The sequence below is a fragment of the Macaca thibetana genome, chromosome 5 (assembly GCF_024542745.1).
Source record: "Macaca thibetana thibetana isolate TM-01 chromosome 5, ASM2454274v1, whole genome shotgun sequence".
Taxonomy (NCBI): Eukaryota; Metazoa; Chordata; class Mammalia; order Primates; family Cercopithecidae; genus Macaca; species Macaca thibetana.
This window is the reverse complement of record NC_065582.1, coordinates 185,618,154-185,644,150: the sequence shown is the minus strand read 5'-3', so window position 1 is coordinate 185,644,150 and position 25,997 is coordinate 185,618,154. Positions and strand designations below refer to the sequence as shown.

Genomic DNA, 25,997 nt, shown 5'->3' with positions numbered 1-25,997 from the left:
CTGGGATTACAGGCATGAGCCACTGTGCCCGGCCCTGTTTTTCTTTTGAAAATATTTTAATTTACTTTTTTTTGTTGAAAGTATTGCAGGTAAGTATTCATTTCTAGCTTCAAAGATCATTTACCTCAGATTTATTTATATTTCTTTTTCTGGTTTTGGTTCTATGCAGCTGTGGAAATGTTACTTCTATCTTTGTAAATTATTTTTTTCTCTCACTGATTTATACTGTTTTTTTCTACTCTGGTCTCATGCAGCTTGGCTATTTTTCAGTATTTATTTATTTTGTTGACACACTGCATTTCTGAATTTAAAGACTTATGTCTGGTTTTCAATTTTAGAAACTATAAGTCACCAAGTCTGAATATTGACTTTAATTTTGAAAATATATTCTGGGCCGGGCGCGGTGGCTCAAGCCTGTAATCCCAGCACTTTGGGAGGCCGAGACGGGCGGATCACGAGGTCAGGAGATAGAGACCATCCTGGCTAACACGGTGAAACCCCGTCTCTACTAAAAAAATACAAAAAACTAGCCGGGCGAGATGGCGGGCGCCTGTAGTCCCAGCTACTCAGGAGGCTGAGGCAGGAGAACGGCGTGAACCCGGGAGGTGGAGCTTGCAGTGAGCTGAGATCCGGCCACTGCACTCTAGCCTGGGCGACAGAGCGAGACTCTGTCTCAAAAAAAAAAAAAGAAAAAGAAAAAGAAAATATATTCTGTAGGCCAGGTGTGGTGACTCACGCTCATGCAGTGCTGTAATCCCGGCACTTTGGGAGGCCGAGGCAGGCGGATCACCTGAGGTCAGGAGTTCAAGACCAGCCTGACCAATGTGGTGAAACTCCATCTGTACTAAAAATACAAAAAATTAGCTGGGCATGGTGGCGCATGCCTGTAATCCCAGCTACTCGGGAGGCTGAGGCAGGAGAATCACTTGAACTCAGGAGGCGGAGGTTGCAGTGAGCCGAGATGGCACCACTGCACTCCAGCCTGGGTGACAGAGTGAGACTCTGTCTCGAAAAAAAAAAAAAAAAAAAAAGGCTGGGCGCGGTGGCTCACACCTGTAATCCCAGCACTTTGGGAGGTTGAGGCGAGTGGATCACCTGAGGTCGGGAGTTCAAGACCAGCCTGACCAACTGAAGAAACCTCATCTCTACTAAAAATACAAAATTAGTCAGGCACAGTGGTGCATGCCTGTAATCCCAGCTACTTAGTAGGCTAAGGCAGGAGAATCACTTGAACCCGGAAGGCAGAGGTTGCAGTGAGCCAAGATTGCACCATTGCACTCCAGCCTGGACAACAAGAGTAAAACTCCATCTCAAAAAAAAAAAGTTATTGTAATTTCCTGAGAATTTTGGCTTTCTACATTTAAAGTTTCTAGAATATATATTTTCCCAAACAGCAAACATATCAACAATGCATACCTGAGGTAAATATTTCACAATTTTTTTGGCAGACAACAGCATCTCATGAAAAATTTCAAGTTATTTAGAATATATCTTTTCCTCAATATACTAAAGTAACAATAATTCTTAGAGTGTATTTTTAATACAGAAAAACTGATTTTATGTTTTCACAAAATTTTGAAAACTATCCCACTGAAAGGAATAATACCTAAATATGGGCAGAATGCCACTTTCCTCTATGACTAAGATAACACTCACAGGATTATTTACCTAAATTCAGGGTTTTGGCGTCAATCACCATGCTTCATCATGAACACTTTTCTGAATCCAAATTCTATTTGAATTTTCTATTTAATCCAGAAATTAATTTTTAAAATCTTATAGAAGTTTTATGTAGATAGATATTACTTGTTGAACTCACTTTAGTAGATGCCTTCGACTGTTATTTAAATTGCCTAGAAAATACTACCTGCTGAGTTTCTGCTCTCATAAATTCAATGACATATTTTAGTCCTAAAACCTTTTCATTTAATGAATATTTTTTGTTTACTGGTTAAAAATTCTTCCCACTGGAGTGCCTCTGCCTGGTGCCCCCATTGTCTGGGAAGTGAGAAGCGCCTCTCCCTGGCCACCAGACCGTCTGGGAAGTGAGGAGAGCCTCTGCCCAGCTACTGTGCAACACTCCAAGTGTGAAGCGACAGCCTTGTCTGTGATCTTTCTGCCTTCCCCAGGTTTGCATTTTCGACATTAAAGTTTACTTTTAAATTAAAAGTAAAAAAAAAAAAAAAAAAAAAAAAAAAAAATTCTTCCCATTTATTTCTATGGCTAATTTGTCAAACTTTCTTATACAGCCATTTAACATTATTTATGTTCATGTAGTTGTTGTATACCAAAACAGTTAATTGATGTAATGGCCTTAATATAACTTAATAGGTCGGGCACGGTGGCTCACACCTGTAATCCCAGCACTTTGGGAGGCCGAGGTGGGCGGATGGATCACGAGGTCAGGAGTTTGAGATCAGCCTGACCAACGTGGTGAAACCCGTTTCTATTAAAAATACAAAAATTAGCCAGGAGTGCTGGCGTGCCTGTAATCCCAGCTATTCAGGAGGCTGAGGCAGGAGAATCGCTTGAACCTGGGAGGCAGAGGTTGAGTGAGCCAAGATTGCACACTGCACTCCAGTCTGGGTGACAAAGCGAGACTCTGTCTCAAAAAAAGAAAAAAAAAATATGTATATATATATATATTATATATATATTAAAAAACTTAATCAGAGTGAAAATGTGAGTGGCTAGGAGAGGGGGTGGATGTAGAAAGGGAAATTATGGCCGGGCGCGGTGGCTCACGCCTGTAATCCCAGCACTTTGGGAGGCCGAGGCGGGCGGATCACAAGGTCAGGAGATCGAGACCACGGTGAAACCCCGTCTCTACTAAAAATACAAAAAATTAGCCGGGCGCGGTTGTGGGCGCCTGTAGTCCCAGCTACTCGGGAGGCTGAGGCAGGAGAATGGCGTGAACCCGGGAGGCGGAGCTTGCAGTGAGCCGAGATCGCGCCACTGCACTCCAGCCTGGGCGACAGAGCGAGACTCCGTCTCAAAAAAAAAAAAAAAAAAAAAAAAAAGAAAGGGAAATTATACCAAGTTTCACTTAGATGAGAGAATAAGTATTAATGAGTGATTGCACAGAATGGTGACTATAATAAATAATAATGTATTGTATATTTCAAAATTGCTATGGAGATTTCAAAAGTTTTCACCACAAAAAAATCATATGTGAGCTAAATAATTTGTCACTTAGCTCAATTTAATCATTTTACAGCATAAACATATCAAAATATGACATCATACCCAACAAATATATACAATAATATTTCATTTAAAAATATAATTTTTAAAGGTACCAGTTTTTCTTATTCAATAAATGTTTAACATATTCACTTTAAACTCTTAGGTGTTAAGCCTATAAATGTTTAATGGCTTAGAATAATGTCTCACACATTGCATGCACAAAATACTAACGACTATAATGGTCAGATTACCTTATGCTCATAGCTTTCTTTAAAGACAATATTATTTTGTATTTGTTCTTATTAAAATGTATTTTCTGTCTTAGTTAAATATTGATAAATATAGAAGGGAGGCTTTGTTCTCCTGCTTTATACATTCCAAAGTCAAATTGCAATTTTATTAACTTCCTTTCTATTCAGTAATTCATTTGTCACCCACAGTAAACATAAGTATTAACTAACACAATTATAGTCATATTCTCCATCTTAATAATGGAGTAAAATTTGTGTCTTTTATTGATTGGGTTATAGCCTTATTTTATATTTTTATCTCATGTTATTTCATGTCAAGTACATAAGATATAAATTTTTATAAAATACTGTGAAATAAAAATAAATGTCTTTTGCTCGAGCTCAGGAGTTCAAGACCAGTCTGGGCTACATGGCAAGACCACATCTCTACTAAAAGTACAACAGACAGCCAGGAATGGTGGTGTATGCCTGTGGTCCCAGCTACTCAGGAGACTAAGCAGGAGGGTCCTTTGAACCAAGGAGGCAGAGGTTGCAGTGAGCCAAGATCATGCCACTGCACTACAACCTGGGTGACAGAGCAAAAACTTGTCTTGAAAATAATAAATACATACATACATAAACGTCTTAATAGGCACAAATTATGATAGCAATGTTATAATTACAATGTCATAGTAATCAAATAATATAGTACTACCATAGGAATAGAATTATGTAAATTAAAACAATGAAATTGAAGGTATAGTAATAAACACATTAATTTTAGGTAAACATAATTCTGTTAATCATGCTAGGAAATCCCAATAAGAGAAGTTGTTCAAAACATAATGCTGAGATATCAGTTTTCAACATGCAAAAATAATGGATATACATACATACATATTAAATAAAATAGAGTAAATGAATAGTCATATAACAAGTAAAAAAAGTGTTAAATTATTTTCACATAAAGCTCAGTGTCAAATTGCATAAATTCTAAATTTCACCAATATTTAATAAATACATAATTTTTTCACAGAAACTTTAGGCAATAGCAGAGATAACATTTTTCTATTAATCTATTAGCCAGGGGTACTGTGATACCAAGGCCCGGCGCAGTGGCTCATGCCTGTAATCCCAGCACTTTGGGAGCCCGAGGTGGGCAGATCACGAGGTCAGTAGATCAGGACCATCCTGACTAACATGGAAAAACCCCGTCTTTACTAAAAATACAAAAAATTAGCTGGGCATGATGGTGCGCGCCTGTCATCCCTGCTACTTGGGAGGAGAACTGCTTGAACCAGGAAGTCAGAGGTTGCAGTGACCCAAGATTGCGTCACTGCACTCCAGCCTGGGCGACATAGTGAGACTCTGTCTCAAAAAAAAAAAAAAAACAGGCCGGGCGCGGTGCTCAAGCCTGTAATCCCAGCACTTTGGGAGGCCGAGACGGGTTGTCAGGAGATCACTGCGGTGAAACTACTAAAAAATACAAAAAACTAGCCGGGCGAGATGGCGGGCGCCTGTAGTCCCAGTTACTTGGGAGGCTGAGGCAGGAGAATGGCGTAAACCCGGGAGGCGGAGTTTGCAGTGAGCTGAGATCCTCTGTCTCGAGACTCCGTCTCAAAAAAAAAAAAAAAAAAAAAAAAACAAAACAAAACAAAACAAAAAACAGACAAAACAATCACAAGTAAAGAAGACTACGAACCAAAATTCCATATAAATACAGAATTACTGATGAAATTATTAGAAATGTTAGCAAACTAAATCCAGCAACATGTAAAACTGATTACTTACCACTGAGAGGTGACAATGTGCTAACAGCCCTCTTGGCGCCTCCTCGGCCTCAGTATCCACTCTGGTGGCGCTTGAGGAGCCCTTCAGCCTGCCACTGCACTGTGGGAGCCCCTCTCCGGGCTGGCCGAGGCGGGAGCCGGCTCCCTCCGCTTGTGGGAAGGTGTGGAGGGAGAGGTGCGGGCGGGAACTGGGGCTGTGTGGGCGCCGGCGGGCCAGTGTGAGTTCCGGCGGGCGCGGGTTCGGAAGGCCCAGCACACGGAGCAGCCTGGCCGGCGCCGCGGGCCCAGGGCAGTGAGGGGCTTAGCACCCGGGCCAGCAGCTGCAGAGGGTGCACGGGGTCCCCCAGCAGTGCCGGTAGGCCTGCGATGCGCTCGAATTCTCGCCGAGCCTCAGCTGCCTCCCCACAGGGTAGGGCTCAGGACCTGCAGCCCGCCAGGTCCGAGCCCCGCCCCGCCCCGGACTCCCGCGTGGCCCGAGCCTCCCCTACGGGCACCGCCCCCTGCTCCGTGGCGCCCCGTCCTATAGACTGCCCAAGGGCTGAGTAGTGCAGGCGCGGCTCCCGACTGGAGGGCAGCTCCGCCTGCAGCCCCCGTGCAGGATCCTCTGGGTGAGGCCAGCTGGGATCCTGAGTCTGATGGGGACTTGGGGAACTTTTTCTTTCTTTCTTTCTTTCTTTTTTTTGAGACGGAGTCTCACTCTGTCGCCCAGGCTGGAGTGCAGTGGCGCGATCTCAGCTCACTGCAAGCTCCGCCTCCTGGGTTCACGCCATTCTCCCGCCTCAGCCTACCGAGCAGCTGGGATTACAGGCGCCCACCATAGGCCCGGCTAGTTTTTTGCATTTTTAGTAGACGCGGGTTTTCACCATGTTAGCCAGGATGGTCTCGATTTCCTGACCTCGTGATCCGCCCGCCTCGGCCGCCCAAAGTGCTGGGATTACAGGCGTGAGCCACCACGCTGAGCCGACGTGGGGAAATTTTATGTCTAGCTAAGGGATCCTAAACGCCCCAATCAGCACTCGTGTCTAGCTCAGGGTTTGTAAATACACCAATTGGTACTCTGTGTCTAGCTAACCTAGTGGGGACTTGGGGAACTTTTCCATCTATCACTCTGTGTCTAGCTCAAGGATTGTAAACGCACCAATCAGCACTCTGTCAAAACGGACCAATCAGCTCTCTGTAAAATAGACCAATCAGCTCTCTGTAAAATGGACCAATCAGCAGCATGTGGGGAGGGCGGTCAGATAAGGGAATAAAAGCAGGCTGCCCAAGCCAGCAGTGGCAACCCGTTGGGGTCTTCTTCCACACTGTAGGAGCTGTGTTCCTTTGCTCTGCAATAAATCTTGCTGCTGTTGAGTCTGGGTCCATGCTGCCTTTAAGAGCTGTAACAGCCGGGCACGGTGGCTCACGCCTGTAATCCCAGCACTTTGGGAGGCCGAGGCGGGCGGATCCCAAGGTCAGGGGATTGAGATCGCGGTGAAACCCCGTCTCTACTAAAAATACAAAAAATTAGCCGGGCACGGTGGTGGGCGCCTGTAGTCCCAGCTACTCGGGAGGCTGAGGCAGGAGAATGGCGTGAACCCGGGAGGCGGAGCTTGCAGTGAGCCGAGATCGCACCACTGCACTCCAGCCTGGGTGACAGAGCGAGACTCCATCTCAAAAAAAAAAAAAAAAAAAAAAAAAGAGCTGTAACACTGACGGGGAAGTCTTGCAGCTTCACTCCTGTCAGCAAGACCACGAACACACCAGAAGGAAGAAGCTCCAGACCCATCTGAACATCTGAAGGAACAAACTCCGACCCACTGTCTTTAAGAACTGTAACACCAGGAGGGTCCGCGGCTTCATACTTGAAGTCAGCAAGACCAAGAAGCCACCAATTCCGGGCACACCATGACCAAGTAATAGTTTGTCATAAATACAGTGTTGGCTTAATATTTTAAAAATCAGGGCCGGGCGCGGTGGCTCACGCCTGTAATCCCAGCACTCTGGGAGGCCGAGGCGGGCGGATCACGAGCTCAGGAGATTGAGACCACCCTGGCGAGCACGGTGCAACCCCGTGTCTACTAAAAATGCAAAAAAAATTAGCCGGGCGTGGTGGCGGGCGCCTATAGTCCCAGCTTCTCCGGAGGCTGAGGCAGGAGAATGGCGTGAACCCGGGAGGCGACGGAGTTTGCAGTGAGCAGAGATCGCGCCACTGCACTCCAGCCTGGGCGACAGAGCAAGATTATGTCTCAAAAAAAAAAAAAAAAAATCAACCAACATATTACAAAATGTTACCTGAACAATAGAAAGAGGTGATAATTTAAATAGACACAAAAAGTACAACAGATCCAGCACCCATTCGTGATAAAACACTCAGAAATCTACTAGAAAGGAACTTGTAAGACTGGCTAAAAAGCATCTATAAGAAATCAATAGCTAATAGTATACTTAAAATGGTAGATGATTGCAGGCTGTATCTGTAAGTTTAAAAATGGAACAAGAATGTACACTTTTTCCACTCTGTTTAACATTGTACTGGAAGTATTAGCCAGAAAACTATACTGGATAAATAAATAAAACCTTCAGATTAGAAAAGAATTAGAATACTGTTTTCTTGCCAAAAATGTTATATAAAAAACTAATTTATCAAAAACGTACCTGAGTTAATAATTTTATTAATATCACAAAATACAAGATTAATAAACAAGGTTAAATAATACTGTTATATAACATAACCAACAGACTGAAAATTAAATTATGAAAAAATAACATAAAAACCATTTAAGAATATATTAAAAGCAAGTACACATGCTTTACACTGAAAATTATTCAAAATGCTGAAAGAAATTTTTAAAACTAAAGATACATCTAGTATTCAAGATTATCAATGAGAAATATTAAGATCAAAATACCCAACAAATGTATCTACAGATTCAATGCAAATTTCAGAGTGAATTATTTTTCTTTTTTTTTTTTTAAGGTGGAGTTTCGCTCTTGTTGCCCAGGCTGGAGTGCAGTGGTGCAATCTAGGCTCACGGCAACCTCTGCCTCCTAGGTTCAACCAATTCTCCTACCTCAACCTCCTGAGTAGCTGGGATTACAAGCATGCACCACCATTCCTGGCTAATTTTGTATTTTTAGGAGACACAGGGTTTCTCCATGTTGGTCAGGCTAGTCTCGAACTCCCGACCTCAGATGATCCACCTGCCTCGGCCTCCAAAGTGTTGGGATTACAGGTGTGAGTCACCGCACTGGCTAGTTTCATGGAAATGGACAAGCTGCTCTTTCTAAATTCTATATGGACATGCAAAAAAAATCAAACACACATGAGAATTTTGAAAATAAAAATGAAATGTATTTCTGATATTAATTTTTACTAAAATGTTATACTAACCAAACAATATGGCATTACCATAAGAATTGATTTTGGGGGCCCACCCAGGATTGATACAGAGCCATAGGAACCCCCACCTCAGCCAAGAAAAATGGTGAGTGAATGTGCAACCCCAGGAAACCACACTTCTCCCAAAGATCTTTGCAACCCTTGCATCAGGCGATTCCCTTGTGAGCCCACTCCACCCAGGGTCTTGGGTCTCACACACAAAGCTGTGTGGAGTCTCAGTAGAGCAGCTGCTCAGACACACACAGAACACACACAGAGACCCAGGAACTTTACATACTTCAGCCTTGGGACATCCAATAAAGATGACCGCAACTCAGGCAAAGTGCATACCCCGAGGAAGGGAGTTGAATCCCTGGGGCTGTGCAGCATCAGTTTGTGGATCCCACTTCCATGGCACTTCACAATATAAGACCCACTGATTTGGAATTCCAGCCAGTTACTGGTGACAGTGTAGTACCTGCCTGAGATGGGTCAGAGCTTCTGGGTGAGGGGTGGGCTGCCATATTTGCTATTTGGATGACAAAGTCCTTGCAACCTGTGGGCTTTGGAGAGTCCAAATGATCTGAATGAGGAAGCGACCCCACAGCACGGCACAGCTGCTTTACCAAAATGTTGCCAGATTGCTTCTTTAAATGGGACCCCAATCCATTTCCCTCACTGTGTCTGAGTTCTCTCCAGCAGGGGCCTCCAGCCACCCCACCCATATTCTACGAACAGAGTTCTGATTTCTCTCTGGGATGGAATGCCTAGGGAGGAGGGGTGTGCTGCCACCTTGGCTGTTTGGGGACTAAGTCATTTAAGCCTGAGGGTTTGGAGATTCCAAGCAGACTTGGGCAGAGGTGGTTCCCCAGCATGCCATGGCTGTTTTGTTGAAGCATAGCTTTACTGCTTCTTTAAGTGGGACCCCAATTCACTCCTCCTTGGTGGGTCCTCCCAGCCAGGGCCTCCGTCTACTTCTGCCCAGGTTCTAAGGCCAATAGAGTTCTAATTTCTTCCTGGGATGGAGTGCCCAGGGGGTGGGGTGGGCCACCATTTTTGCTGTTTGGGCAGGTAAGTTAGTGCAGACTGTGGGCTTTGGATAGCCCAAAGCACTTGAGGGCTGAAGGGATCCACAACACAGCACAGGTGCTCTACCAGAACACAGCCAGACTGCTTCTTTAAGTAGGCATCTGATCCCATTCCTCCTGATTGGGTGAGACCTCCAAAGCAAAGCTGTCAGCCACCTTCTATAGGTGTGTTCAGGCAAGCAACAGGTCAGTATGCATTCTGGAATGGAGATTCCAGAGAAAGGGGCAGGCTGCCATCTTTGCTGTTTCACAGCCTTAACTGGTGATACTTCCAGATACTGAAAAAAACAAGGTTACTAGGGTCTGGAGCAGACCTCCAGAAAACCACAGCAGCCCTACACAACAGTGGTCAGACTGTTAAAAGAAAAACAAACAACAAAAAATAACCACAATAACCCTATCCAAAAGTCAGCAACCTCAAACATTGAAATAGATAAGGCCACTGTCTTAATTTAATTTAGGAGAGCTAAATAATTAAACATGAGGCCAAAGTACATAAGAAAGCAGCAGCCTTTTATTGCAAATATGCATACACTCTCCGGGGAGGTTCTCCAGTCCTCAAGTATGGGGCCAGGGAAGTCGCGCTGGGGCTCTCGGGTGAGGTTCTCCGGTCCACCAATGCGGGGGCCGAAGAAGTCACACCGGCTCCTGCCTCCAGGGACTTTTATGCATTGTTACTGGAAGTGGGAGGGCAGTGGGTGGGATAAGGGCGTGATAGGGGCATCTCCATAGGCGTGGCCAGGTAAGTTTCAATCTCTTCCGATTGATGTCACCTGGCGCATGCTCGGTTGTCCTGCACTTTCCCGGGCATGGGAGAGTTGGTGATGAAGAACCTGGAAGCAGTCGGGACTGTGCCATCTTGTTCACCTTCCTCCATTTTGTCCCTTCTCCCTCACCCAAACACCCACAAAGATGAGAAATGGCACAAAAATGACGAAAACTCAAAAGTCAGAGTGCGCCCTTTTCTCCAACCAACTGCAACACCTCTCCAGCAAGGGTTCAGAACTGAGCTGAGTCTGAGATGGCTGAAATGAGAGAAGTAGGCTTCATAATGTGAATACAAATAAACTTGGCTGAGCTAAATAGGCACATTGTAACTCCATGCAAGGAAGCTAAGAATCATGATAAAACAATGCAGGAGCTGGCAGCCAAAATAGCCAGTATGAAGAGAAACATAAATGACCTCATACAGCTGCAAAACACACTACAAGACCTTCACAATGTAATCACAAGTATTAATAGCAGAATAGATCAAGTGGAGGAAAAAACATCTCAGAGCTTGAAGACTGTCTTCCTGAAATCAGACAGACAGGCACAAATAAAGAAAAAAAAAGGAATAAATGAAACCTTGGAGACATACGGGATTGTGTAGAGACTGAATATACAACTGATGAGGGTACCTGAAAGAAATGGGGACAATTGAACCAAGTTGGAGAACATATTTCAGGATGTCATCCAGGAGAACTTCCTCAACCTAGATAGATAGGCCAACATTCAAATGCAGGAAATGCAGAAAGCCCTACTAAGATATTCTATGAGAAGATTACTCCCAAGACACATAATCATCAGATTCTCCAAGGTCAAAATGAAAGAAAAATATCTTAAGGGCAGCTAGAGAGTAAGGCAAGGCCACCTACAAAGAAAAGCTCAGCAGACTAAGAGCAGACCTTGTAGGGGTTCAGACAGACTGGTGGAAAAAGTCTTAGTTGTAATAGCCATAAACCCTCTTGGAAGGCCTGAGGGTTTTGCAAAACTTTGGTAATAGATCTGGCTGAAGGCAGCCTGGTCGCTTTACCTTAAGTTATTAACTTAGGATGCAAATACAAAGGGAGGTAGAGTAGTTTATCTAACTAGCTTATTTACTCATGTAGTCCTAAGACTAACCTTTGATCTACGGTGGTGCCTAATTGCTTTCTACTCGGGAAGTCAGCAATATCAATTACCTTCTAGTGGTGTTTACTCAAAGTTTTGTTATTTAATCTTTACTGAATAAATGTAAGTTTCGCTGGCTGGTTGGGGCTGTTGCTGCTACTCCCTACAGCACCTCTGTTAGTCTGTGAAGCAGCCTGGACCCTCAGCTGCACTGGCAAAGCAGAATATCTGTGTCAGTGTACATTGTTCATCCATTGTAGAGTCAGGGTCAGCGGGTTGGACCCCTGCAAGATTTCTCACTGGAAACCCTACAAGCCAGAAGAGACAGAAATAACAGACTGGGTGCAGTGGCTCATGCCTGTAATCCCAGCACTTTGGGAGGCTGAGGCAGGCAGATCACTTGAGGTCAGGAGTTTGAGACCAGCCTGGCCAACATGGTGAAACCCCGTCTATAATAAAACTACAAAAAATTAGCCAAGCATGGTGGTGCATGCCTGTAATCCCAGCTACTTGAGAAGCTGAGGCAGAAGAATCGCTTGAACCTGGGAGGTGGAGGTTGCAGTGAGCCAAGATCATGAATTGCACTCCAGCCTGGGCAACAAAAGTGAAACTCTGTTTCAAATATATATATACAATATACCTACGTAGGGACCAGGCCACAGGGTCTGTGGGTTTTTCTCCCCGTGTGCAGAGACAAGAGATCATAGAAATAAAGATACAAGACAAAGAGATAAAAGAAGAGAGCTGGGCCTGGGGGACCACTACCACCAATACGCAGATACCAGTAATGGCCCCGAATGCCTGGCTGTGTTGTTATTTATTGGATACAAAGCAAAAGGATCAGGATAAAGAGTGTGAGTCATCTCCAATGACTGATAAGGTCACGTGAGTGACATGTCCACCGGATAGGGGGCCCTTCCCTGTTAGGTAGCCAAGGCGGAGAGAGAGAGGACAGCTTACATCATTATTTCTTCTATGTTATTTTCAGAAAGGTCAAATACTTTAATACTTTCACTAATTTTGCTACTGCTATCTAGAGGGCGGAGCCAGGTGTACAGAGTGGAACATGAAAGTGAAACAGGAGGGTGACCGCTGAAGCACAGCATCACAGGGAGATGGTTAGGCCTCCGGATAACCGCAGGCAGGCCTGACTGATGTCAGGCCTTCCACAAGAGGTGGTGGAGCAGAGTCTTCTCTAAACTCCCCCAGGGAAAGAGAGACTCCCTTTCCCGGTCTGCTAAGTAGCAGGTGTTTTTCCTTGGCACTGATGCCACAGCTAGATCACGTTACCACAGGTCCACTTGGTAACGGGCGTCTTCCCAGATGCTGGCGTTACCGCTAGACCAAGGAGCCCTCTAGTGGCCCTGTCTGGGCGTGACAGAGGCTCACACTCTCTTCTGGTCACTTCTCACCTTGTCCCTTCAGCTCCTATCTCTGTATAGCCTGGTTTTTCCTAGGTTATAATTGTAGAGCAAGGACTATTATAAAATTGGAATAAAGAGTAATGCTACAAACTAATGATTAATAATATTCCTATATCATCATATCTATAATTCATGTCTAGAATAACTCTTGTTATTTTATATATTTTATTATACTGGAACATCTCGTGCCCTCCGTCTCTTGCCTCAGCACCTGGGTGGCTTGCTGCCCACATACCTAAATGATTTTTATGATATTATTATTAAATGTGGTTTTTAATTTTCAGTATGTTGAATACTGTTATATAAAAGATGTATTTAACCTTGTCTATTAATCTTGTATTTTGTGACATTAATAAAATTTTTTATTAACTCAAGTGTGTTTTCGGTAAAGTTATCATAGTTTTTAATCCAATATTGTGGCAAGAAAATAGTATCCTACTTCTTTTCTAATCTGAATATTTTATTTATTTTTCTAGTATACTTTTCTGGCTAATGCTTCCAGGACAGTGTAAAAACAGAGTGGAAAAAGTGTATATTCTTATTCCATTTTTAAACTTACAGATACACCCTGCAGTTATTTACAATTAAGTACATTGTTAGAAGCTATTGATTTCTTTTTTTCTCTCTCTTTTTTTTTTTTTTTTTGAGACGGAGTCTTACTCTGTCGCCTAGGCTGGAGTGCAGTGGCTCAATCTCGGCTCACTGCAACCTCCACCTCCCAGGTTCAAGTGATTCTCCTGCCTCTGCCTCCTGAGTAACTGGGATTACAGGCACACACCACCACACCCGGCTAATTTTTGCATTTTCAGTAGAGACGGGGTTTCACCATGTTGGTCAGGCTGGTCTTAAACTCCCGACCTCGTGATCCGCCCACCTCTGCCTCCCAAAGTTCTGGGATTACAGACGTGAGCCACCATGCCCAGTCAGCTATTGATTTCTCATAGATGCTTTTTAGCAGGTCTTACATGTTCCTTTCTAATAGATTTCTGAGTGTTTTATCATGAATGGGTGCTGGATTTGTCATACTTTGTCTATTTACATTGACACTTTTTTCTATTGTTCAAGTAACACTGTAATATTTTAGTTGATTTTTAAAATATTAAGCCAACACTGCACTTGTGACAAACTATTAGTTGGTTATGGTATGTAATCAGGTTTACATGTTGCTGGATTTAGTGTGCTAACATGTCTTTTTTTTTTTTTTTTTTTTTTTGAGGTGGAGTCTTGCTCTGTTGCCCAAACTGGAGTGCAGTGGCACTATCTTGGCTCACTGCAACCTCCGCCCACGTCCCAGGTTCATGCGATTCTCCTGCCTCAGCCTCCCAAGTAGCTGGGACTACAGGTGAGCACCACCACACCCAGCTAATTTTTGTATTTTTAGTAGAGACAAGGTTTCACCATGTTGGCCAGGATGGCCTTGATCTCTTGACCTAGTGATCCCCCTGCCTCAGACTCCCAAAGTGCTGGGATTACAGGCATGAGCCACCATGCCCAGCCATGTGCTAACATTTTTAATAACTTCATCAGGAATTCTATATTTATATGGAATTTTGGTCCATAGTCTTCTTTACTTGTGATTCTTTTGTCTGGCTTTGGTATCACAGTACCCCTGGCTAGTGAATTAATAGAAAAATGTTATCTCTGCTATTGATGAAAGTTTTTGTGAAAAAAATTATATTACATTTTTATTAAATGTTGGTGAAATTTAGAATTAATGCAATTTGACACTGAACTTTTCTATGGAAAAATAATTTAATTAATACTTTCTCCTTTTATGTGGGTATTCACTTACTCTCATTTAATATATGTGGGTATATATTCTTCATTTTTGCATGTTGAAAACTGATTTCTCAGCATTATTTGTTGGACAAATTTCCCCCATTGGAATTTCGTGGCATCTTTGACAGAATTATTTTTACCTCAGATTAATACCTTCAACTTTATTATTTTAATTTACATAAATCAATTCCTATAGTAGTACTGTATTCTTTGATTACTATAACATTGTAACTATAACATTACTATCATAATCTTTACCTATCAAGAGGCTTTTTTGGCTTTTTTTTTTTTTAAGACAGTGTCTTGCTCTTGTTGCCCAGACTGGAGCACATTGGCATAATTTTGGCTCACTGCAACCTCTGCCTCCTGGGTTCAAGTGATTCTCCTGCCTCAGCCTCCCAAGTAGCTGGGATTACAAGTGCCCACCATCACACCCAGCTAATTTTTGTATTTTTAGTAGAGACGGGGTTTCGCCATGTTGACCAGGCTGGTCTTGAACTGCTGACCTCAGGTGATCTGCCCGCTTTGGCCTCCCAAAGTGCTGGGATTACAGGGGTAAGCCACCTCGCCCGTCTGGACATTTATTTATTTATTTATTGAGACACTGTCTTGCTCTGTCACCCACTCTGCAGTGCAGTGTGATGATCTTGGCTCACTCCAACCTCTGCCTCCTGGGTTCGAGGGATCCTCCTGCCTCAGCCTCCTGAGTAGCAGGGACCACAGGCATGCACCACCACACAGGACTGACTTTTGTAGTTTTGGTAGAGATGGGGTGTTGCCATGTAGCCCAGGCTGGTCTTGAACTCCTGAGCTCAAGCAAAAGACAGTTTTTTAAAAAAATTTTATACTAGTTTACAAAAGTTTATATCCTAGGTACTTGACATGAAATAGTATGAAATAAAAATATAAAATAGGCCAGGTACAGTCACTCATGCCTGTAATCCTAGCACTTTGGGAGGCCAAGGTGGGAGGATCACAAGGTCAGGAGATCAATACCATCCTGGCCAATATGGTGAAACCCTGTCTCTACTAAAAATACAAAAGTTAGTTGGGTATGGTGGCAGGTGCCTGTAATCCCAGCTACTCAGGAGGCTGAGGCAGGAGAATTGCTTGAACCAGGGAGAAGGAGGTTGCAGTGAGCCAAGATCATGCCACTGCACTCCAGCCTGGGCAACAGAGCAAAACTCTGTCTTGAGAAGAAAAAAAAAAAAAAAAAAAAAAAAAAAAAAAATATATATATATATATATATATATGGCCGTAACTTAATCAATAAATAACACAAAATTTACTCCATTATTAAGATGGAGAATATGACTATAATTGTGTTAGTTAATACTTACGTTTACTGTGGGAGACCAATTAGTTACTGAGTAGAAATGAAGTTAATAATATTGCAATTTGACTTTTGACTTTGGAATGCATAAAGCTAGCAAACCAAGCCTCCCTTCTATATTTATCAACATTTAAGTAAGACAAAATGAATTTTAATAAGAACAAATAAAAAATAATAATATTGTATTTAAAGAAAGCTATGAACAAAAGATAATCTGACCATCACAGTCATCAGTATTTCTTCATACAATATGTAAGACAATATTTTAAGCCATTAAACATTTTTAGATTTAACACCCAAGAGTTTAAAGTGAATATGTTAAATATTTATTGAATAAAAAATTGGTACCTTTAAAAATTAGATTTTAATTGAAATAAAATTAACAGGCCAGGCATGGTGGCTCACACCTATAATCCCAGCACTTCAGAAGGCCAAGGCGGGCAGATCACCTGAGGTCACGGGTTTGAGACCAATCTGACCAAAATGGTGATACCTGGTCTCTACTAAAAATACAAAAATTAGGCAGGTGTGGTGGTGCGTGCCTGTAATCCCAGCTACTTGAGAGGCTGAGGAAGGAGAATCACTTGAACCTGGGAGGCAGAAGCTGCAGTGAGCCGAGATCACGCCATTGCACTCCAATCTGGGCAACAGAGCAAGACCCCATCTCAAACAAACAAACAAACAAGCAAAAAGATTATTCACAAAAATGGAAGTAAAATTTCCACAAATGTATAGAGCCAAAACCAGAGAAATAAATACAAATGGAACGGAGAAAAATTGTCCTTAAGGCTGGAAATGGGTTCTTACAATACCTTCAACAAAAAAGGGTAAATTATTTTCAAAATAAAAACATTAATTTGGTTATCAATAGGAGCTTCTTAAGTGTGTAGTTCAAGAGAAAAGAAATGAATATGAGTGAGAGAGTATGCACGAAAGAGAGAAGGGAAGGTTACCAGGGCTGGGCCCAGCCAAGGCTTTGACATCACCTTATTTGCCTACTATAGGGATGAACTAGGTGGACACGTGGCCGTATTATTACACTATATTAATACAAATACACCTTCCAGCCCTGGGAAGCAGCATACAATTCTGTAGCCAAGAGATGTTAGAATGCTGCTGGAGGATACCAGGATCTCACAGGCTAGATTTCAGAGTTCTGAATTTTAGACTTTTCAAGGACATATGCCCATCTGGAGTTCAGGCATAATCGACTATATTTACTGATGGTGACTGTGTGCATGCCACCAAAACATATTACACTATTAACTCACTTAAAGGACTCCATGAGGCAGATACTTCTATCTTGACTTTACAGAGGACACTGAGCACAGGCAAGTAAATTCCCCATGGTCACACAGCTGGAAATAGCAGGGCAGTTGGAATGCGAACCCAGAGTCTGTGTGCTTAGCCACAATACAGTCCTGCATAACTGCAAAACAAGCTTACGTGCGTGAGCATCTATCTGCCCAAGCAGACAAGTGTCAAACTACGCGAATGCCGTCCGAGCACTGCGTGAGCATACACTTCTCTGAAAGCGTTCTGCTCATCAACAGAGCCAGCCGGTGACTTTTCTGATCACTTAATGCACCTATCCAATGTCTCTCCACAGGCGGCCCCTGGGTCTGCCGGGGTGCTGGCGTCGGGGTGGCCCTGGCGCTGTCCCCAGCCCCATTCCCCAGCCCATGCAGCGCCATGAGGTGGGACTCCTGGGCGCGTTCTGGGCTCTGGCCCACCCGCGACGCCAGCTACCTGCGGGGCCAGACCCAGCTCCACGCCTCTGGGCTCCGCGGATCAGGGGGTCGCCCAGGGGCGCGGGCCCGGCTTCGTCCTCGACGCCCACGGAGTCCGCCCCGGCCCTGTCTTGGCCGACTGCGGCCGGGTCCGGCGGGGACAGGGGCTGCGCAGCGCAGCCTGGAGTGGGGGCGGCGGGGCCCCCGGGGGCTGCTCGGAACCGAGGGTCCTGGGGCCGCCCGCCCCGCACAGCTCCGAGCGAGCTTGGGGAGGGAGACACACTCTCAGCCCATCTCGCCGCGCCCGACAGCGCTCCGAGTCCGGAGTCCCTTACCCCCATTCTACAGACACGAAGCTGAGGCCAAAGACCGGACGCTCACTCCTATTTGCTGCCTGCTGCATGGACACCACCGACCTACTGTTTACAGAGGTCAGGGACCCGGCCCCCCAGACCCCCAGGACCCCCAGGACCCGCTTCCGGGGGAGGAGGGTGTCCTCAGCAACGGTGACCCGCACCACAGCGCTGCTCACCCGGGTCACTGCCCCAGCCCGTGCGAGGCCCGCAGGGCGCTGGGGATGAGCGACCGACTCCCGGGAACCTGCGCCTCAAGGTAAGGGAGGGCTGCGCACCCAACTCGGCTCTGTGAGGACCCACTGAGGTCGGCATGCGGGCTGCGGCCCCGGAGGCAGGGTTTCTGGAGAGGTAGTTCGAGAGCCTGGAGGAAGGATGGGCTGTGCGTGTGTGTGTGTGACTCTGTGTGTGTGAGACTGTGTACGTGGCGTGCGACTGTGTGTGCGCGCGCGTATATGTCTGTGTGTGTACGTCTGTGTGTGCGTGCGTGTATAATTTCTAAGTGGACATCACCTTACACATCACAAGGTTAAAAAATGACCCCTGGGCTGTGCCAGGCCAAGCAGGGAGAGAAAGCCCCGCTTGAAAGTGCCTGGAGGACGCAGGCTGTCACTCTCGCCACATTCCGTGGAGTGTGTGGTTGCAACTTCTGTCACTCAAGGCCTGAGGGCGGGGAGATTGGAGCCATATCCAATCAGGGCGCTGGAATGAGAACTGCCCAGTCAGGCACGCAGCCAGAGAGGAGGCGGTGGCTTCCGGGATGTGGCGCGGTCTTTGCGTCTGGCTCCTGCCAGGCCTTGGGTTGGGGGCTTCATCTCTCTGCTTAGTCGGTTCTGGGAGTCCTCAGTGATTTGGCCACAGCCTCAGCCTCCGTTGCTCTGTGACCTGCGGGTATTGGATGATTCCTAGTTAAGACTCCCGGATACCCCTGAAGTGGGGAAATGGTGAGTGTGCGGGGCAGGGCGTCCCAAGGCTGGGGAGGTCTCATCGGAACCGGCGGGAAATGGCGGCGGCGGGACCGAGTCTGCGAACGGAGTCCCCGCTGCTGCCGCTCAGCCCTCCGTCCTCAGTCCCCTCCGGTGAGGGACCCGGGCTCCTGTCGGTCCCCGCACGGCGGCTCTGCCCAGCCTGCAGCCCTCCTCGTTCAGCTCTGCGAGCAGCCCCGCACCTTCCCCGGGCTGTGGGGTGAGGAGCTTACCGGGAAGACGCCGGCGAGGCGTGCGCGGTGCCTGCCTGGGAGGAGCTGTGGTCCGGGGTCCTGCCCCTTCTTTACCCTTTTCAGAATGAGATGGAGGCCCCGTCAAAAGGGAGTTCATGTGAGGAAACGGGGACTCATTAGTGGGACAGCGCCCCCGTGGCTCGTGGTTTGGGCCAGCGGTCTTGAAGGAAAGGCTTTTGTGAGGTGTGTGAGGAAGGGAAGCAAATCGCCCGCCCGCCCCAACTTTCCACCGGTCCCCTTGTCCTGAGCGCCGCCTCCGCGTGGCTGTTCCTGAGCGGCATCTTTTAGAATACGCTGGTGTCGTGTGCACAGCGCTTCGCTGGGTTCTGTGAGTGGTTCTGCCACATTATGGAACTTGAGGAGGGTGCGGGCGCCCCTGGTTTGTTGCAGACGTTCAGAAATGAAGACGGGTGTCCAGAGGCAGGGACTGGCGTCTGCAGGGGGGCAGTTGCGGGAAGAGCGCGGAGCTTGTGGGTCTGCGCTGACTCTGGGTGGGGTCGTTAGTGAGTTGCTGGACAGCCCGTTGAGGTTGGAGCATTGACGGGTGTTGAGGAAACTCCGCAGGTTTTCTGTCAGAAGAAAGACATGGCTGAGCCTGGGCTGGAGGGAGTCGCCTGGTGTCTGCGGGAGGCGCGGCCGGGTTTTGCACATGCGCGGTCCCGCTGGGCACTGTCCTGTTCCTCCAGGTCTCCTCCCGGGGAGAGGGGACTGGGAACTTAGAGGAAAGGAGTTCTGAGAAACGGCCCTTCCCTTCACCCTGCTGCCGGCCCCCACCCAATGCTAACCCACTCCTGAGCACGCCCACTGGGCATTCGAATGGCCACACTCATCCCAGGACAGGGTTCTACCCTCAGGAATTGTGGCCATGGCAGCTTTGCTCCTAGCTTTTTCTGCCAAGAACTCACACACTGCCCAGAAGACTCCTGGTTCATTTCAACCCCAGATCTGTAGCAGGAATCTGTTTTCTTCACCCACCTAGGCTTCTGGACCACCTGATCCTAATCTCCTCTGCCTTTATGGACTCAGGAATCAGTCAGAGCTTAGCCCTGCCTGGGCTGAGCTGAACTTGTAGCACAAACCAGTACTTTCGTCAATCCTGCCTTGCCCCCACTCAAGGATCTTGATAGCACCTTTCCTCCGCGCTTTTCTTCGCCACAAATCCTCTTTCTTGTGCACACAGTTTGCCCGAGTGCATCCCTCATGTGCCACAAGAATTCAGACGTTGGTGAATTCAAGACCATGCCTTTAGACCTGGCTGTTATAGGACCAAATACAAATCAGAAGAGGCTTAATGCTTTCTCTTTAGAATGAGGGAAGAATTTTTGGTCTTCTCCCTTAAAGTATTTAGTTTGAATTTTTTTTTTTTTTTTTTTTTTTTTTTTTTTTTTTTTTGAGACGGAGTCTCACTCTGTCGCCCAGGCAGTGAGTGGCCGGATCTCAGCTCACTGCAAACTCCGCCTCCCGGGTTTACGCCATTCTCCTGCCTCAGCCTCCCGTGTAGCTGGGACTACAGGCGCCCGCCACCGCGCCGGGCTAATTTTTGTATTTTTTTGGTAGAAACGGGGTTTCACCGTGTTAGCCAGGACGGTCTTGATCTCCTGACCTCGTGATCCACCCGTCTCGGCCTCCCAAAGTGCTGGGATTACAGGCGTGAGCCACCGCGCCCGGCGAAAATTTTTATATTTAAATATTTTCTCTGCTTATTTGAAATATATATAAATCATTTTAATCTGTTAACTAGGTGATTTGTCTTTTTTGACTCAAAATTGTCTTTATCTAGGACATGGAACTATTGCTTTGAAATATGAATAGCAAGAATATACACCTTATTCCACAATTTCTGTAGAAGAGTAGGAGGTTGCTTTCAGCAGGTACCTGCCTTCACGTTTCAAAATCTGCCTTCTGTCACTAAGCTGTGGAAAGTTTATTTTCCCTTTGAATATTACCAATTAGAAAACCCAGATGACCTTCCACATTACTAGTGAAAGTGTAATAAACTGTGTATGATACATGGTACTGTCAAGTCTTCTACTTGAGAGCTAATTAGGGTGTTTCTCTTTGTTTTGGAAATCTCTTAGTAGATTGCCTGTAATGCACATCACATTTTGTTTAATTCTATAACACATTTTCTTGCAGTTCTATTTTTGTGGAGAGTATTTTAGGATTCTAGATGATTTTGCTGTTAGTTATATTTTCCACACACTGTCAAGAATTACTAGATCTTATACAAAAAGTGCCCACCAGGCTTCATCTTAGAGAAAAATCTTCTTTCTCAGGATTACGGTCACAACCCACAATTGTGTGACAAAGTGCAGCAAAGTGCTCCCCAAAGCTGCAAACGAAATGATCTCTCTATTTGGGATCTGCAGTCCCTTCTATAGCAGTTAGACTAGTTTTCTACAAAAATAACTTTTTAAGATAGCAATCAGTTTTTGCACCTCTTTCAGTGCACCAGGCATCTTCAGATCTGACACTGAGTCAGAGATCATGGGGCCCATAAATCCAGCCAGGATCACACATGTGCATTGATTAAACCTGAGAACTTCAATTCTCTCCCTTCTCCCCTTGCCCAAATGCCCACAAATGTGCGTAGCTTACCAGCCCTCCAAGTCTTAAATGTGCAGTTCCAAATTCTGAGTTTATGTCCTGGGATTTGAGAGAAGAACAGAACTTTTATTTGAGAAATACAAGTTCTTTTAATTATGAGAACCAGTGATGTGTTAAAATGAGACCACAGTCCTACTGTTCCCCTCCTTGAACTATTTGTCTTTTGAAATTACTTGCTATTGCCACAAATGGATATAAATTAACCTAATAATGCCATACTGGACACTATAACCCACACCTTATAGCTTAACAACATATATAGCCAATCACTAACCAAAGTTACTTCTATAAACCAGTAAGAATTTCTGACAGCTTTCTGTCAGTTCCCCGTGCCTTTCTTTTTGCCTTTAAAAATATACTTGTAATGGCTTCTAATTGGAGTGTATATTCAGGGCAGCTTTATGGTCCAGGGTTGCAATCTTCAAGCTTTGGCTCAAATAAACTCTCTTCTTATATTATGTTTACCCCAACTTTTTCCTTTTAGGTCAAAATGGTTTTTTTGTTTGTTTGTTTGTTTGTTTGTTTTTGAGACAGAATCTCACCCTGTCGCCAGGCGGGAGTGCAGTGGCACGATCTTAGCTCACTGCAACCTCCGCCTCCCAAGTTCAAGTAATTCTCCTGCTGGGACAACAGGCACATGCCACCATGCCCAGCTGATTTTTATATTTTGTAGTAGAGACGGGGTTTCATCATGTTGGCCAGGCTGGCCTCAAACTCCTGACCTTGTGATCTGCCTCCCAAAGTCCTGGGATTACAGACGTGAGCCACCGCGCTCGGCCAAAATACTCTTTAGAAAGTGTTGAAGGAGTCTCCGGGAGGGGATCTCTCCTAGTTTTACTCTGCTTGCTATAACCCCTAGGAATGCTGAGGCACATTAATCCTACCTAGAATCTGCACATAAAAGCTGGCCTCTGCCTAGGATTCCCAAGACTGGGCCAGACTTTGGGCGAAAGACATACAGAAAACTCACAGAAGGCATTTTCTGCATCACGAGAGGTCAACATAGACATCATAAGCCCCACTTTCAGAGTGGAGCCCTTTGAGTTTTCCAGATCTTCTCCAATTACCTGGTATAGCTGTGTGCGAGACTTCTGGTGTAAACAGAATCCTGTGGCAGATTCTGTAAGTGTAAACAAGCACTTTAGCAGTGGGAGCTCAGGGCCACAAAATCTCCAGAGCCATAGTCACAACTATGCCTCCCTGTAGACTGTGTTATTGGAGTAGAGTGCTTTTGTCCTTCCCCTTGCCTTAGAGTTAGTTGAAAAGGGACAGGGCTTTCACATCTGGATCCAGGATCTGCAGCTCCACCAAGGCTGTTCCATTTTCTGTTTGCACTCCACAGTCAGTCTGTCTCTTCTGCCTGGATCACTATGGGGGCAGCATCTGCCCAGGGTCGCTGGGGACACTCTCACCAGCATCTGTGAGTATTTGAGACATTTGACGATGTCCTTTGCAGACTGGGGTCAGTCTGACCCCAAGGTCTGATTCTGCTTCCATTTCAGAGAAAGAGAAATGATTCATCCAGGGTTTGTTCCTCCCCTCACAGAAAGAATCCCCTTGGTTTGTACCCAGATAAGAGTTGCTCCAGTTTTCTGGTATTGGTGAAAAATGAGGAGCTCTGAAGACTCAAACTGATCAATAAGCTAATTGCTTCTATTTCAGATGTTCATTAGAAAAAGGCATGAAGCAGTCATGGTTACTACCATCAAACTTGCAGTCTAGAGCACATGAATAAATGGTTGAATTCAGCATCATGTGTTCAGTACAAAGATGGAAACTGTACAGGCAACTTAAGCTTCCTTTGGGCTACTTCCCCTTTACTGTGTTTGTGAGGTTTTTTGTTTTTGTTTTTTTTTAAATAGACAGTATCTCTCTGTCACCCAGGCTGGAGTGCAGTGGTGCTATCCCGGCTCTCTGCAACCTCCACCTCCCCGGTTCAAGCAATTCTCCTGCCTCAACCTCATGAGTAGCTGGGACTATAGGCGCCCTCCACCACATTGGCTAATTTTTTTTGTATTTTTAGTAGAGATGGGGTTTCACCATATTGGCCAGGCTGGTCTCGAACTCCTGACCTTGTGATCCACCCATCTCAGCTTCCCAAAGTGCTGGGATTACAGGCGTGAGCCACCGCACCCAGTCTGTTTTATGAGTTTTGATGCCACTACGTGAATGGCTATTCATTGACAGAAGAGAAATTGTTATTATTTGTATTGTGTTTACCTTGCTAAGAGTAAATATTTAACTTCTAATATAATTGCTCTAGAGAAACATAAGGATTTTGGTTAAATTCCTTGTTACTGTATGTTATACAAAAGACAGAGAAGTGGCTAAAATAGATTAAAATTTCACAAATTCTGGGAATCAAATTTGTCTTGGGCAGGCTTAGAAAAGACAAAACGAAAGTACTTAGTGACATAGAGAGCAGAAGCCTAGGGCCCACTTTCTGTCCCATCCCTGCTGAGATCCACCCTCTTCTGGTCCTCGTCCAGGTCTGAGGCCACACTGAAATCTCTCAAAGAACTGATTAGTAGAGGAGATCAGAGTTTCGGGTGGCTACTCCTACCTTCTCTCCAGAGCTGGTGCCCACAATTTTCTGAAACCCAAAAGCCAATAAATAGGGAAAAACTATTTACCTTGAGGCCTTAAATCTTTTCTATAAAATTAAAACTAGTGTTTCTAGAAACATCCCACGTAGCAACCTGTTCTTCATCCCTGCAGTTTCAGTGGCTTTTTCTTACAAGTCTCCAAGTAAATACAAACACAAAAATAAAAAATTCCTCTGAATTGTACTTAACACTTTCTTTCTGGCTCTCTCCCATCTATTTATATTTAGCTATTATTCTATACATTGAAAAAAAATCAGTCAGGGGAAACAGAAAGGAAATGAAAATTCTGGGCCCTGCATTTAAATCTGGGAAGTATGGGACACTTAGTGTCTACCTCCCAGAATGTTATGAGAATTAACACACATAATGTGAGCTTCCCATCACAGTGCTCTGTGACATACGTCTGAGCACATATTACATGCCCCATAAAGATGGCATTAATGCAGGTGCACATGTTGTTTTTCAGATGCAGACTTAACTCAGACATTGCCACCATTTCCAACTTCTGTAACCTTATGGGGTCTACAGAGAATGCCATGTTTCAGAATGATGATTGGTGGTCTTGTCTTGGGATAAAAAGTATTTGTGTTGTGATAATGGTGTTGGGGTAAGGGACTCTGTGTGCTGTGTCTGCTTTCTCTAACTGAGTGGTACTATAATGGGTCTAGAGAGAGGAGCATCAACATTAACAGGAGACTTGCTGTAAAAAGCTAATTCATGGACCCTTTTCAAACCTGCAGAATTTTGTTACTTACAGTGACACCTAGAATATCAAATAATTTATATGTACATTGAAGCTTGAGAGGCAGTGCTTAGCTCAGTGACCCTCAGCCCAGTCTTCCAGTAGGATCACATGGACAGTTTGAAGAGAAACTATCAGCTGTGCCCTCTTCACAGATCCTGTCTATTTTTCTGGGTGAAAACATCCTTATTTTTAAAATTCAGTTCCTTGCATGATTCTACAGTGAGGCCAGGGTCACACATGAGGGCTTCCAGATACTTTACTGAAAGGTGAGTTCACCCTTTGTTCCAGGAGGTCACAGGGCCTACTCTGCTTGGTTTTGGTAGGGGCGTGTCAGTGTAGCCCATTATTTTTATTGCAGCAACAGAAACTGTTGGAATGCCTTCCTTTTTCTGCAGAGCTATAGAATACTTTAGAGAACATTACTGTGTTGAAAGTTATTTTGTCAGATAATCCCAGTCAGTCACATGTCAGAACTAGCTCTCTTAACTCATTTCACCTGTAGTCAAATTAAGACCTCTGTCACTTGATACGTATATATTTTCAGGAACTCTTAACATTCAGGGATGTGGCCATAGAATTCTCTCCAGAAGAGTGGAAATGCCTGGACCCTGCCCAGCAGAATTTGTATAGAGATGTGATGTTGGAGAACTACAGGAACCTGGTCTCCCTGGGT

At 45.0% G+C, this 25,997-nt stretch overlaps 1 protein-coding gene and 1 long non-coding RNA gene across 4 annotated transcripts in view; both read left to right on the top strand.

Annotated features, from left to right (window-relative positions):
- Positions 1-25,997, top strand: part of LOC126955174 (uncharacterized) — a 177,840-nt gene that overhangs the window by 97,056 nt on the left and 54,787 nt on the right. The gene's annotated exons all lie outside the window — the stretch shown is intronic.
- The window catches only part of LOC126955172 (zinc finger protein 141), a 50,614-nt gene continuing 43,500 nt past the window's right edge, over positions 18,884-25,997 (top strand). For 2 of the 3 annotated variants that reach the window (XM_050791465.1, XM_050791467.1), the window contains exons 1-2: positions 18,884-19,091; positions 25,869-25,995. In XM_050791465.1, coding sequence (XP_050647422.1) covers positions 19,089-19,091; positions 25,869-25,995 — 130 coding nt within the window. In that variant the 5' untranslated portion in view covers positions 18,884-19,088. The remainder of the gene's footprint in view (positions 19,092-25,868; positions 25,996-25,997) is intronic. The other variant, XM_050791466.1, reaches the window with a different exon arrangement.